This window comes from Kwoniella europaea, chromosome 1 (genome assembly GCF_036810445.1).
Source record: "Kwoniella europaea PYCC6329 chromosome 1, complete sequence".
In the NCBI taxonomy this organism is placed as follows: domain Eukaryota; kingdom Fungi; phylum Basidiomycota; class Tremellomycetes; order Tremellales; family Cryptococcaceae; genus Kwoniella; species Kwoniella europaea.
In genome coordinates, this window is record NC_089487.1 from 15871590 (window position 1) to 15885530 (window position 13941).

The window sequence follows — 13941 nt, forward strand, 5'->3', positions numbered from 1 at the left end:
CCAAATTCCAAAAAGAGCTAATGCCACTATAAGCGGCGGCGCTGCATTTTGGTTTTTTCGTTTGGTCGAGAAGCAAGATGGGTCGTAGTGGAAAAGGGACTCGGTATAGTCGATTGAAAGGGTTGAGTCGGAGAGATAAATAATTGTTTGTGCTGGATCCAGAAACAGAGATACAGAAAAACGAGGGATTAGGGAAAAGTCTCGGTGAGGCGCGAAAAGCTAAAACCTCAATTCATTTGGGAGTCGATTCAATGAAGAATCGACTAGATGAGACTTCCCGACTCGGCTCGTTTTTGCATTCTGTTCTGAGCACGAGCGACGGCTGGTGAGACACCTTGTCGCTTGGCTTCGACGAGCGGACCATCAGAGTGGATACCTTGTCGATGTCGTTCAAGATCGTGCAATCGGGAGAAACCACGTTTACAAGATGTGTGGGGACATTGATAAGGTTTTGGTCGCAGTGGGTTGTGGGTTTGGATATGAGACTGAAAGGCATCTAAGTTAGCAAACATGATAAAATAAGACAAACGATGACTACTCACTTTCAAGTTGAAAGCTCTGGCAAAAGCCCTACCGCAGATTTGACATTTATGTCTCTTCTTTGGGTCATCTGGAGTTTGACCGGGAACATATCCTCGACCGCCACCATGGGCGTTAGGGATCGGCATACCAGGTATCATAGGCTTGAGTTCTTCAAGACCAGTTCGGGGAGGTGGTGAGAACTCGGCAAGTTCATCTTCACCTTCGTGTTCGCTACCATTGTTTGAGACTGCTCGTCTCACTACAGGAGAAGGTTCTTGAGAGACGAAAGATGGTAGGCTGGCTGAAGTTGAAGTCTTGGACATTTGGATTGGGGTGAAATCTGGTACACCGGCATATACGGGGGTTGAGGGGTATGGAGGGCTGTTCGCGGATAAGGTAGACGTCGGCGGTCTTGGGTAAGGGGCGAACTGTGGTACCGCAGAATCGAATGAGGATCGAGTGCTTGATGGTACAAAGTAGGTAGGCGAGGCAAAGGCTCTCTGTTGCTGAGCTTGAACCCTGGCAACATCGGCGGCTTGAAGATGGGCTTGAGCCTGAGCGTGCAAAGCGGCTTGAGATGATTGAGGGTGGTAGGTGAATGAACCGGTAGGTTGGCCCCAATTGGATACCTGTTGACTCACACCATAGTAAGGGACAGGTCCGGGCTGAGGTTGGTAAGCAAGCATGTTATTGTTATTATTATTGCTAGTGTCTTTGTAAAGAGACGCTTCATTAAATTCACCGGGACCCGGCATTAAGAGGTTGCTGTTGTTACAAGAGGCAAAGAGAGCGTCGAATTGATCTTCTTGGACTCCAGTGGCGAGTGCCCTGTAGTGGTGATATCTTTGAAGGTGATGAAGACTCAATGCTTCAGCGGTATCAGCGTCACTGTGGTTGATTGAGTTCAATGCTGCCAATTGAGGAATCGAGGGAATCTCGATGTTGGATGATTTGGGTGAGATAAGGGTAGTTGAGGTGGGTGTACACGTGGACGCGACGGGTGATTGATCTAGATCCAAATCGAAGGAGACCTTGGGTGTTTGCACTTTCTCTTCGCCGATAGGTAATGCGTCAAGCAAGATGGATCGAGGTGAGAGATGAGTGAATGAATCAAAGTGATCAAAGTCCAATCCTCCAGTCTCTGATGAAGGTGGTGAAGGGAAGATCAAGTTTGGATTGAGTTTGTTATCGGTATCGAAGGAGAAGGGGACGAGAGAAGGGTGCTCGGCCATCGACGACATTGACGGACGATGTCGGGGAGTGAGGTTTGATATCGAGTTGATGTGTTGATATGTTCTGTCAGAGAGAATGGTATGTAAGTTTTTTCGTCGATGAAGGTATGTCTGGTTCAATTATCGTCTGGGTGTGAAAGGAAGTTGACACTGACTATTTGAGAGCGGGTTGTTGGCAGGATGCGAGGGTGAAGTATATATATATATATATATATATGTGAATATGGTGTTGACGTTGTCAGTAGTGTTGCTACGGAGTGTTGAAGAGATTTTATCCCAGGTGAAAGAGGGATGATGGGAGGGTGGGGTTGTTATAGGTGAGATGGAAAGAGTGAAAGAATGGAAGAATGAAAAAGGATGAGAGAGTGGGTGCAAGCAGGATAAACAAGAGTGAAAAAGGAGAGGGAGTGGGAAAAAGGTAAAGGAGAAAAGGGAAAGGGGGTTCAATTACAAAGGCGATGCAGTGATTATGCGGGAAATTCGTTTATTCCTCTATTGGAGTGACGTGATTAAGCTATTGCCCTACAGGGTAATAGCACATCCCAAGGTTGTATGGTGATACAACCCAAGTTTCCGGGAAAACTATCTTGTTTGTCTTCTGAAAACTTGACCTACCTTTGTGGCACCCCCTTTCCAACTGTCTGTTTTACGTCTGTGATTGCATCGAGAACATTTCTATTTATGGCTGCACATGTGAGACAAAAGGATAAACTCTCGGTAACTGCTCAGTTGGGAGTCTGGGTTCGTGTCGGACGCTGAAAAGACCGTGTACTCTATCACCGTTGCTATGTCATCAGCTATGCTATGCGTGAATGCAAAATGCATTAACGATACAAGCGAGGTGAACTGGGGTTGGGAGGTTCTGAGATGAAAACTTGAATGATTTCGTATGCTCTGTTACAAATTGAAGAAAAGAGGGCTAGCGTACTTGACCACAGAAGACCTAGTTAGAGCATATATGTTCATGTTCCTCACTGTCGGATGGCACATCTGGATTTGTTCCTGCCTTTCGTCATGAATAGTACGATTCTTTACCGCTTTAGTGTACCTCATGTACATTCTAGATCATCCTTAGTGCGATGGCTACTTTCTTTGTGTGGCAAGAACATCATCACAATCTCGATGCGCGATCCGTCATGTCGCCTAGTCACGATCCAGAATGTTAGTACATATCGCCACCTATCGGAGCCCATTTCTCCGATACCTCTCTCTTCCTACATCCGCGTGCATCCGGGAATCGCGGATTATTCCTTCAAACGTTCTCTGAGAGGAGCAAAATGTGACGTTTCAGAAAACGATCGTCTGTCAATTTTTATTGACATAACGTTATGCCAATTTATCAGATACGGCCGAGAAAGATGAGTACTGCATTCCCCAGTTCTCACACTGTGATGCAATGCAGCTTTGGAGCTCTAACTCACATAGGAAGATCCCTCCTTTACGGAGAACATACAGTATGGCATGACACTGCTCACAGCTTTTTAAACTGTACTGTGACTATCGACTGGGGATGGCATCGCTATCCGTAGTCTTGTCAATTCCATCCCGAGGTGTTGGATAGACTGCGAGAGGATGATCTGCGTAGTCAGGATAAACTTATGTGAAACGTCCTTCTGGAATTTCTGTCGGTTGTGACAAGCTTTCCCTCACCCATTCACTTGCCGCTGTGCATGTTTGTAAAAAGGATCTTTGAACAATCGACATGCATATTTCTGTGACCTTACATACACGATTGCACAAGGATAGAAAATAAGATAGAGGAGATATGTCAGATCTCCGCGCGTACGCGTATCACAACGAGATATTAACTCGCTTCACTTTCACTCGTAATGTTCGCTATTCTCCCTCACTCTCAACGGAGTATGAAGTGACAGTATGGCGATTCCTCCCCCCCTTCCTGATGCACAGCATCCCGATCCTGCCTCTGTTCCAGAAGCAGCACCAGAGGCAGGTCCATCTACACCTAAATATCACCTCAGTCAAACATTGTCAGCTCATAGTCGAGCTGTAACCGCTTTGAGGTTTTCGAATGATGGAGAGACGTTGGTCAGTGCAGGTGAGTACGAAACCTTCCACACATTCTGAAATGTCATTAATGAAGATTGATTGCTGATCTATGTGAGCTCTGATAGGTGCAGATGGGTATCTACATTTCTGGTGAATCTTTTTGACTTTTTGCGATAATCCGTTTGGTGTATTGACTTTTTCGATACGAGAAGGAACGCACATTCCGGTGAATATCTAAGGGGCTTTCGAGCCCATAAGACAGGTATGTATCACTATCACTATCGTCCAAAATACCATATTATCGATATACGCCAGCGAATAATCTTAGGTTAATCTGAGATACAGGTATAAACGACATATCCATATCTCCCGATTCTCTATACATCTCAACAGCTTCCGATGATAACACCTCCCTTATATTCCCTCTTTATCCTCCACCTGTTCCTCAGCCCCAGAATGCGAATGAACCTCTCAAAACATTAATTGGGCATACAGCACCAGTCTTAGCTATATCATTCTCGCCCAAATCGAATTTACTAGTAACAGGCAGTTTCGACGAGTCAGCTATAATTTGGGATGTGAGACGAGGGAAGGTATTGAGGAATTTGCCGGCTCATGCGGATGCGATTTGGTGTGTTGGGTGGGATCATGAGGGGGCGATGGTTCTAACGGCTAGTGCGGATGGTTTGATGTGAGTACTTCATCGATTCTGGTTGTCATTCCGTGAGGAATATATGAAATAGATTGTGAATGAAGGGTTGAGTCAGAGCAGGGTGCGAGACAGACGTGTTGCTGTGTCCAAGGATAGATCGTGTTGTTGTTCTTTCAAAAACCTGCTCGAGCTGATACCTTTTCTTGTCGCTTAGTCGACTATGGGACGTAAACAGTGGACAGTGTCTGAAAACACTCGATAACGATACCAACTCGCCTGTGTAAGTTACTATCCACTCCGGTCCTTGATTCCTTCATTATCACACATATTAACACTGAGGCTTTTGATTACCCACAGCTCATACGCCTCTTTCACCCCTTCGTCATATTTCCTGCTTTCCTCCACGCTCTCATCGACATTGAGGATATACAACATCCATACATCCAAGGTTCTCAAAACCATACAGGCTCCGGGGGTTTATATAAGTGACAAATATCCTTGTCCCGCCATAATATTCGAATCTCCACCTGTGTCCCAAGATCAAGATCAACATCAGGATGGGATGGATATAGACCATAATGATAATGGTATTACCAATGGTAATATGAAGAAGAGCAAGGAATCGAATCCAGCTTTGATAGTAGCCGGATCGGAAAATGGGAAAATCGTCATATGGGATTTACAATCTAAGAATGTCTGTCAGGTATTACAGGGACATCTAAATACGGTCGTCGCTATTGCTGTGAGTGATATCAAACCTATCGATGATGGAATGATGGAAGAAGCTGATCGTGATTTCGTTTGTATTTAGGTACACCCGAATGGGCGTATAATAGCTAGCGGAAGTCTGGAACCTGAGAAGAGTATAAGGTTATGGAGAGTTGATTAAGCGTAGTACCAAGATAGGCTTTGAGTCATTGAGGGATTTCAAAGACTGTTGTTGGTCATACCTATACAAATACGGTATCGAGGGGTTGATCATGTAATTATCGATGAAGTAGGATAATTCCAATTTGTTGTATAAACCTTGACAATGTAAATATAGACAATGATGCATCTCATACTCATCGTGCACAGACAGAGTCAACCAACTTTCATTAACCACTCTTATCATCTCTCGGATGTTGGACAATTCCAAAAAAAAGGACTCATAATCCCATAAAAATGCATCGTCACCTTATATACAGCAATCTACAAAACAACTTTACCTCCTTTACCTCTTACACCTTTCAAGACATTATCCACCCAATCTTTCTCTTCCCTATCTACCAATACGAAATCGCCCCCGACCCCTCCCCCTTGGGTGTTAGTATTAGGAGGTGGATCTTTCTTCTCGAAAAATAAACCTGATTTGGAAGGTGAAGAACCATCATATGGTAAGTTGAATATCTGAGCGGTAGTCTTGGAAGTTGAGTTGGACAATGGGTGTGGTTTTGGTTGGGATTGGGATTGGTTTAGGTTGGAGGAAGTTGATGAGGTTAGTTGATTACGGATTGGTGTGGATGAGTAGAGGGATCGTTGGGATTGGGATTGAGATTGGGAGGATGAGGAAGGAGTTGAGGATGAGGCGGGGGAGTATGAACGTGTCTAAACGGGTTTGATAGTGAAATTAATATATTTTCTATATTTGCGCGCAAGATAGGTAGACAGCAACAAGAGTACTATCCGACCTGAGGAAGACTACTCACCAATGGTGAAGATACTTTCGAAGGCGTCAGTATCAAATTTTGCCTTATAGGAGGGATATATTCCTGTGGATATTGAATTGATATTATAGATTCGATTATATTCCAAACCAATATACTTGAAATGAGGAATTCTATGCCGTAAATATATTGAGATCAGCTTAAATCTCAATCATGAGGTGAAAAGCTGACTTACCAATCACATAAATCCCATTTTCACCCCAGCTCTCTTCCCTCCCTTTCCTCCCTTGCAGGTACCCATCCGATAGCTTGATAATGATTGACCGAAAAGTGATATAAGGTGAGAAATACCCTTTGATCAATTGGAATAAGAATAGGATGAATAGGTTGGATTTCAATCTCGTTCGAGCGAGAGAGGGTGAAAGTGGTTTGAACAGTGTAGAGAGACCAAAGGGCAGTGAGGACGAGGATGGAGATGCCATATTGTTCGTGGAGGATGACGAAGCGAGGTGATAGTACTGTACGAATTAGTAGATAGGAAGAAGGTTAACAGAACTTGACGAGGTAGAGGTTACTTCACGTCACTAGTCTATCTGACTGAAATTCGATCGAGCGATATGAATTACGTAAATTAGACAGACATTGAAATCTCCACTACTGCAGTATGTATCATCTTATATGCTACAGTAACATACTCGAGTACTGCATAGTCAAGAGTAACAGCACAATCGCATGATACATGATATACAGATAGTATATATACCTTAATACACAGGATACACAAAGAAACGAATAAAACTAAAAATACGGGATGTAGCTTAAAATGAACAATACGATCTATTTTATCTGAAGGAAAAAGATAAGACATGATCCATCTGTGTTTTCCTACCTAATCATCATCAACCACAATTGCATCATGTACATTGGACCCCTGTGTAGATCTCGAATTCGATCTCACCCTATTCAACTGCAACCCGCCTTGTGATTGAGATTCTCTTGAACTCGATCTTACCATCGCATGACCAAGAGGTAATCCACCCGAACCTGAACCTGATCGAGACCTTTCTCTTTCCCTGGGAGACTGAGTAGGTAACGGTTGTGGTACATCACCGTCCCCGTTTCCATCTTCATCTTCATCCCCGGACAAATCGATGATATTTTCAGCTTCAAGAAGCATCTTCCTCTTCTGTGGACTTATACTACCACTGCTGATTCTAGGTCTTTCCGTTCCAGATTCCTGTAGACGTTGATCTTTATCATTGACTGTTGGCTGAGATTGTGGTTGTGCTTCATTCCGATTGAAGATGTTGATTCGTAATGGAGGTACTTCCGGGATATTTTGAGTGCCAGGTACTTCACTTTGTTCTGTAAGAGATTGAGGAGGCGGATCATGTAATCCATCTTCTGCGGTGGCCACTGCAGGTTCTTCAGCTGCGGGCAGTACATGCGGAGGTGGCTGTCGAGGTGAAATGGACTTGTTGGAATTCACCGGTGAAGTCGATTTGACCAATGGAGCAGAGTTCGGAACGACCATCGAAGGAGGGGATCTAGTAGCTGTCTGAGGTGGATAGACTTGTGGGACAGGCGGCGATGGTACGGCGGTAGGTGGAGTAGGACTATTACCATTGCTATGAGCATTACCATTCGACCTAGATTCAAGGTATTGAGGAGTAGGCACTGGATCGGACATCCTGGCAGTTTGAGGTTGAGGTAAAGGATGAGTGACAGGTGAAGGATAAGCCGTCTGAGGTCCACTGCCATTACCGTTAAACATTCTTTGGGTGGATGAAGAAGGCGTGTGAACATGAACTTCTCCTACAGCTGTCGCCGTAGTAGGGTGAATGTCAGATGGTCTGACTTTCCTTCTCTTTCTCGAACTTCCTTCACCTCCTTCGTCGATATCATCTCTCACGAAATCCTCAGGTAAAATCGGAGCGATGAATTTCGAACATTCCAATAAGACCACATCGGTCGAATGTCTTAGATTGACCATTATTGGTTTTTCAGCATATTCATTGATGGTCGATCGATAATCGATATATTGATCAGTTCCAACTTGTTCTACATGACAGAAACGAAAAGTCAATGCTGAACCATCTCAGTCGTCCAAAGTGGAAGAGTTTATGCTTACCCTTAAATTGTACTCTTACTTCAACACCTTTCAGATAGTATTTCGCCTCTTTGACGGTACAGCAAGGACATCTCCAGAAAGTCTTATTACCTCCGGTACCGTTTTCTTCATCAGTCGTCTTATGTATTTGAGCCAATAATTCAGGAGGCGCTTTCACACAACATGAATGATACGATTGATTACACTTCGCACATTCAATCGTCGCACCAAACCTTCCATTATCGTAGGTTGACTCGGGTTGACCACATATGCAGTGAAATTCCCTCGGATAAGATTGAGTGATGATTAATTTGGGTTTTCTACCTCTTGTCCTCTTCTCTCTTCCTGCTGTACCATTCAGTCCATTCGTGCCATTACCATTACCGATGGATGTGGACGATAAACCATTATGATATTTGATACAATCCTGTAATCTTCTGAATAACCATTTAATATAAACTACCCTTTCACCTGTATGGATATTCGTAGCATCCAACAGTAAAGGTAAATTATAGATCTTTCGAATGGTATGTTGGATTTTCTCAATATCTTTAGAATAAGGTTGACAAGTTTCATCTAACGGGTCGATGATCTTGAGTATCACGGTAGAGTATCGTAAAGCCATTTCGACAATTTCTTTAGCTACCTTAAATTCAGGAGGGACAATCTTGAAATTCCATCTTTGCGATACCACAACCGATCCAAAGTCATTCAATGAAGGTGATAAACCAGGAAGGAGTCGCTGACACATCTCACATTGATACGGGTTATTAGCGTATTTAGGTGAGATCCCTACACATTTCGGATGATATTCTCCCAAACAATTTTGACAAGTGACCATGACTGCTCCGGACATCCCTCGACAGAAACACACAAATTCATCATTTGGTTCGTCATCTTCCGGCGATAAGTGCGTCTCGAATTCCCTCTTGAGATAATTCATCGTACTGGCGACTTTCGCTATTGGTACTTCCAAAACAGAGGCTATCTCCCATTGCCATTGGTTGTGGTGTTCTAATTCCGCTTGCAATTCTATGATTTCAGGTATCTCAACTCGGTTGATAGGTGCCGAAGCTATTGAGACGTTCTTGCATAGTCGCGAAGCGGCCAGTGCGGATCCATTAGACAACAAGAAGTTCTTGGCTGAGGCTTGCCAGTTCAAGACGGTCTTTCGAATACTTTCAAGTTGGCGCATCTTGTCCGTTGAAACAGGTATGAGCTCTTTGCCCTCTATGAGCTCCGATATCTCCTCGATCTTGATGCGAGGAGCATTGAATAGTCGATCTACAGCATTTAACCATTCTGCACCCCTTTGCCTGCGTTTCTTCAGCTCAGCGATCGTAGGATGATCTTCAGGTATACCGTACTCTTCAGCTTGATCTAGCAGTTTGACCGTATCATCGAATTCAAGAGTTCGATCGTCCACTTCTTCCTCGACTTTCCTGAACCACGACAATCGATTGACGATATTGGCTATAGCGGTAATCTCCGGTAGATCGAGGTTCAGGCTTTCTCCCAGGATCAGAGCGGTCTTACATTTCTCAAGATCTAAGGTGCTTTCAGGAGTCGACAGGATGACCGTAGCTTCAGATTGGAAATTCTGGATGTTTAATAGGGTTTGTCGAAGTTGAAGTGTTTCCGGAGCATCAAAAGCCAGCTTTTCGCCTTCATGAAGAAGAGCAGATAGGTTTTCCGGACTTCTGTCGATGTTCGTCTCTTCATCTTCATCTTCCTCCTTCTTCCCTTTCCTTCTTCTACCGGCACTTTTCCTAGTGACGAGAAGCGATACTCTTTCTACCCAGCTATTCGCTCGATCAACCAAAGCTCGAAGACTCTGTACTTCGGGCATGGGGTAAGCGATCTTCTCGCCATCCGCTACGAGAGCACGCATGGATTTTAATGCTGGTCGAGGTGTTTCTAGCAGGGCATATAGTCTGGCTCGCCAAGCATCCGGTTGAGCAGCTCGAGCAGCGACTATGGCTAGTATCTCTTCCAGCTGGGCCTCGGTGTATCGCTTCCTCAGCGTCTTCTTCGATTTGGGGCAGGAGCAAAGTTGATCCGCATGATCAAGACAAGCGACTAGTTTCGTACAGGTACAAGTGATCTGGGCAAGGTAACAGAATGATTTGCAGACTGAACATTGATATTGTTCTTCCGAACCGTCTTCTTCTGTTAGGGTTTCCGCCAAGGAAGGGAAAGTCAGACGAAGTTGGTCTCGACGACGAGTCTCGTCTTCAACCATTACCGACAGGTTATCCTTGAGCCTAAAATCCTAAAATGAGTTCGGTTCTGGCAAGATTTTCCATCCTACTCACCACAAGGCAGTTCTGATGGTCTCAGAGTATAGCGTAATAGTGATCAGAAGTTCGTCATGAGAGAAGACAGGTGGTTTCAGGTGCTGCTGATATCGCATCACTGCTTCTCTGCCATCAGGCAGCCAATCGGGCAACGCGAAATTGACAGCTTCGTTCATGTTGATCTGGATTCATTTCGTTTGTTTAGTACTGATGGAGGATCATTACGATAAATTAGAACTCACACCATGGTTGAAACCGCAATGGTAGGCTTTAGGGAAAGTTATAACGAATTCGTTAGGTCGTTGATCACATGCGACTACCTTGACGCCGGCCTCTTTGACGCGACCCGGATTCATCATAGTGACCAATTGGAAGAGAAGCCCAGGTTGCTGTTCGAATAGTTCGGGAGCCTCGGACTTCATGGCTTGTTCGAATTTCTCGGCATCGGATCCTGGTACTCCATACCAAGTCTTGCTTTCTCCCCAATACACTGCACATGTTCAATGAGCTACACGCGTCATCGGAGAACACACGGATAGCTCACTATAATTGACACTGTATGTATAATGATCCTCGTTATGCCAACAAAAGGTTGAGAACATCATTCCGAGATATATCCACGGTACCGTCATACCTGAGATATCCGATCGGATATAGCGTAGTAGTCTATGACAATGATCAAGTCAGTGACGCTCGATCTCGAGAGGAAATACTTACGAATCGGGCAATATGGGCATATTATTCAGATTCCAACCATCAGCAGCGTAGGGATCAAGTGGATGTGTCTCCATGGTTGGTCCAGCACTATCCAGCAAAAGCTGATCAGTCACTGGACATTGATGCTGGGCTAGCTTGCTTACCTGCCATGAGTGGTCGAATGCACGTCCGCGCCATACTCCACTTCGACCGTATCAGTCTGACTTTCCGTCAACCTCCAGAACTCTCTCTCAACATCATCTTCGGTGACTGTGACTTTACCGAAATTCCTAGCAAGGGGGTTCGCAGGCTTACTTGGCGTTTGTGGGGACACATGGCTAGCACTGTTAGTCCTAGAGGGAGACGATGAGGTAGATGATGGGACAGGGCGATGGCGATTCCACCAATGCCAAGAGAAAGAAGCATCTCTCGCTTGGAACGAAGCTACAGAATGATCTTCCCCTTCGCCAAATCCGAAATCATCGCCTTGACTGAGTAGACACGAGGTACAGAACCATTCCTCGTTGGCGGGCACGGATGATAATGGTGGATCAAGACAGTATGTGTGGAATCCTACAAACATCCATATTAGCTGTTGAACCGAGTACAGGAATCACTTGGCACGCACCTCTATCACATCCATCGCATAGTAGGATCTTTTCTGCCGTATGACCATAACGACATATCTCGCAGATCTGCACAAATTCATTGAGCATCTACTTCTCTTCCAAATGTGGGACCCACTTACGTCGCCTTTCTTGTATTCTGGTGTTCCGTCCTTTCCCTTCTTCGGTGATCCATCTGATGAAGTTTCGGCATCGCTCAACTCACTTTCACTTCCATCCCGATTCGAAAAACCAGGGACTTTGATCGTGAAGGTGGTCAGAGAGGGCGTAGCTGATGACGGCCTTTCAATCTCAGCAGCAGCTTGAAGTCCACTGACGTCGGATAAGGGTGCAGTAGTCAAGGGCAAAGATTGAGGATCCACACCCAGGCTTGCACCTGACATCCTACTGCTAGTTCGGGTTCGCGGACTAGTTTTGATCGATCCCATCCTCCCTACCGAACGAGATTGACTGGGTGATGGGGGAGCATCCGTACTGAAAGCTGGCGGTTTCACATTCCCATTTGTATTGCCGTTTAACGGGGTTAGAGGTGATACGGAAGCGGATTTCGCTCTCACCGAATAATTATCGAATGGTAGAACAATCTTCATATATGCTTCTCTGACTTGAGGGATCCAAGTCGATTTCAACCCTAACGAATCAGTGATCTTCGACCATGTTTTCGTTCTATCCAATTCCAAATAACCTCCTGATCTGTTGACTTCCTTTCTCAATTTCCATACATCCAGAGGTTGTCTTTCGATCGTCGGTATAGTAATCTCTTCCTTGTTATTTGATTGATTATGAAACATTGATAGTTGTTCTAAGAAGTTTATCTTTGCCCTTGAAGCAGCTTCCAGCTTATTCAACTTCTGTAAACGAGTCCTGAATCTAAACGTTTCCGAATCCAGTACGAAAGGCATTTTCCATCCTTCAGGCGGGACGATCTTACATATTCCGTAAGGTCTCGCATCGTCCGCTATAGATGCTATGTAACCCATACAATCTGTAAACTGCTCTTCCGTGGGATAGTAGGTTGGACATTCGTCTATCTCGAATAGACGAGGAGTAGTCCGAGGAGCAGGGTGCCTTGGAGCCTCCTGACGTACAGATGAAGGGTTGAACGGCGGATTGACCACCACCGGTCGATGTAGTGGATTACGCTGAGCGGAAGGTCCAGCGATAGGTTGAGGCTGCTGTTGAGTCTGAGCAGAGGAAGGTAAGAAGGATGTTGCAGTTGGTCCACTATTCATTTGAATGGGAGTACCAGCACGATCCAGCTTGGTCAAAGCGTTGACTTTTGATTTCCTCTGACTCCTCTGTAATTCACCTTCATTAGCGAAATACGTCGGGGCAGGAAGTACTTCTGGATAATTCAAGGAGGTGGTGAAAGTGGGTTTACGACGACTAGATTCGGACGGTGAATTTTTGATAGATGGTCTGTTTCCTTGACCTGGTTCCGAGATACTTCCATTTGAGGTTACCCTCGTGAACGATCTCGGTTTCACCGCACTTCCCATTCGACTTCTGGAAATGGATGAAGGCGTAGATACGTTTTCGCCTTGTGACATTTTGAATCGGTATGTATATGTATTGTTGGTGTTGGATGGTGAAAAAGAAACTCAATTAGGATGTCGGTCGTATGGTTTGTATGTTGGCGGATCGGACTACGCCATATATGTTGGTAATGTCGATTCGACCTAAACCTGAACCTGAAGAGGAAAAGGAAATGACGGAAAGAGTTGTTGTCAGTCGAGCACGGGCGCTGCTGTCTAGACCAAAGGACCTATGTTACAAAGAAAGAAGAGGATGAAGAATGAGAATGAAAGAGTGATTTGAAAAGGAGAGAACTGACTTGTACAGTGACTGTATCAACCTTTTTCCTCCTTGGTTGACTGACCCGGTGATCGTTGACGAGTGATTCGTTTGACTGGTCTAATCGTTTATCATTTAGCATTATCTACACTTTTATCCTTTTATCCCACTCAATCACAAGGGTAACGTACGTACACGTTTCTTTTCCTTGCCGGAGTTTATCAGGTAAACCATATACACTCCTACCATTTAGTACACCCAGCGTGGTTTTGATTCCGTCTTGACACGGCCACGCCCAGGCCCGGTCCCAATGATTGACTGTTGATATGCGATCAAACAACAACGTTGTCCTCCTACAC

The 13941-nt window shown here is 44.8% G+C and overlaps 4 protein-coding genes across 4 annotated transcripts; 1 reads left to right on the forward strand and 3 right to left on the reverse strand.

The window, feature by feature from the left end:
- Positions 1-263: 263 nt before the first annotated feature.
- On the reverse strand, positions 264-1763 carry V865_006045 (uncharacterized protein; the record flags this gene model as incomplete). The annotated part of the gene is made up of 2 exons (XM_066229807.1): positions 264-485; positions 543-1763. 2 exons carry the CDS (start codon positions 1761-1763, stop codon positions 264-266), a joined length of 1443 nt encoding a protein of 480 aa, XP_066085904.1.
- A 1866-nt stretch (positions 1764-3629) lies between these two features.
- V865_006046 (uncharacterized protein) lies at positions 3630-5302 on the forward strand (the record flags this gene model as incomplete). Its single annotated transcript, XM_066229808.1, has 7 exons — positions 3630-3810; positions 3887-3911; positions 3974-4023; positions 4107-4452; positions 4628-4693; positions 4771-5155; positions 5225-5302. 7 exons carry the CDS (start codon positions 3630-3632, stop codon positions 5300-5302), a joined length of 1131 nt encoding a protein of 376 aa, XP_066085905.1.
- Positions 5303-5604: 302 nt separating this feature from the next.
- Positions 5605-6541, reverse strand: V865_006047 (uncharacterized protein; the record flags this gene model as incomplete). The annotated part of the gene is made up of 3 exons (XM_066229809.1): positions 5605-6000; positions 6102-6232; positions 6295-6541. The coding sequence occupies 3 exons, from the start codon at positions 6539-6541 to the stop codon at positions 5605-5607; spliced, it is 774 nt and encodes a 257-aa protein (XP_066085906.1).
- Positions 6542-6948: 407 nt separating this feature from the next.
- V865_006048 (uncharacterized protein) lies at positions 6949-13338 on the reverse strand (the record flags this gene model as incomplete). The annotated part of the gene is made up of 9 exons (XM_066229810.1): positions 6949-8120; positions 8191-10433; positions 10485-10648; positions 10709-10956; positions 11011-11132; positions 11184-11270; positions 11327-11735; positions 11791-11857; positions 11911-13338. The coding sequence occupies 9 exons, from the start codon at positions 13336-13338 to the stop codon at positions 6949-6951; spliced, it is 5940 nt and encodes a 1979-aa protein (XP_066085907.1).
- Positions 13339-13941: the final 603 nt, after the last annotated feature.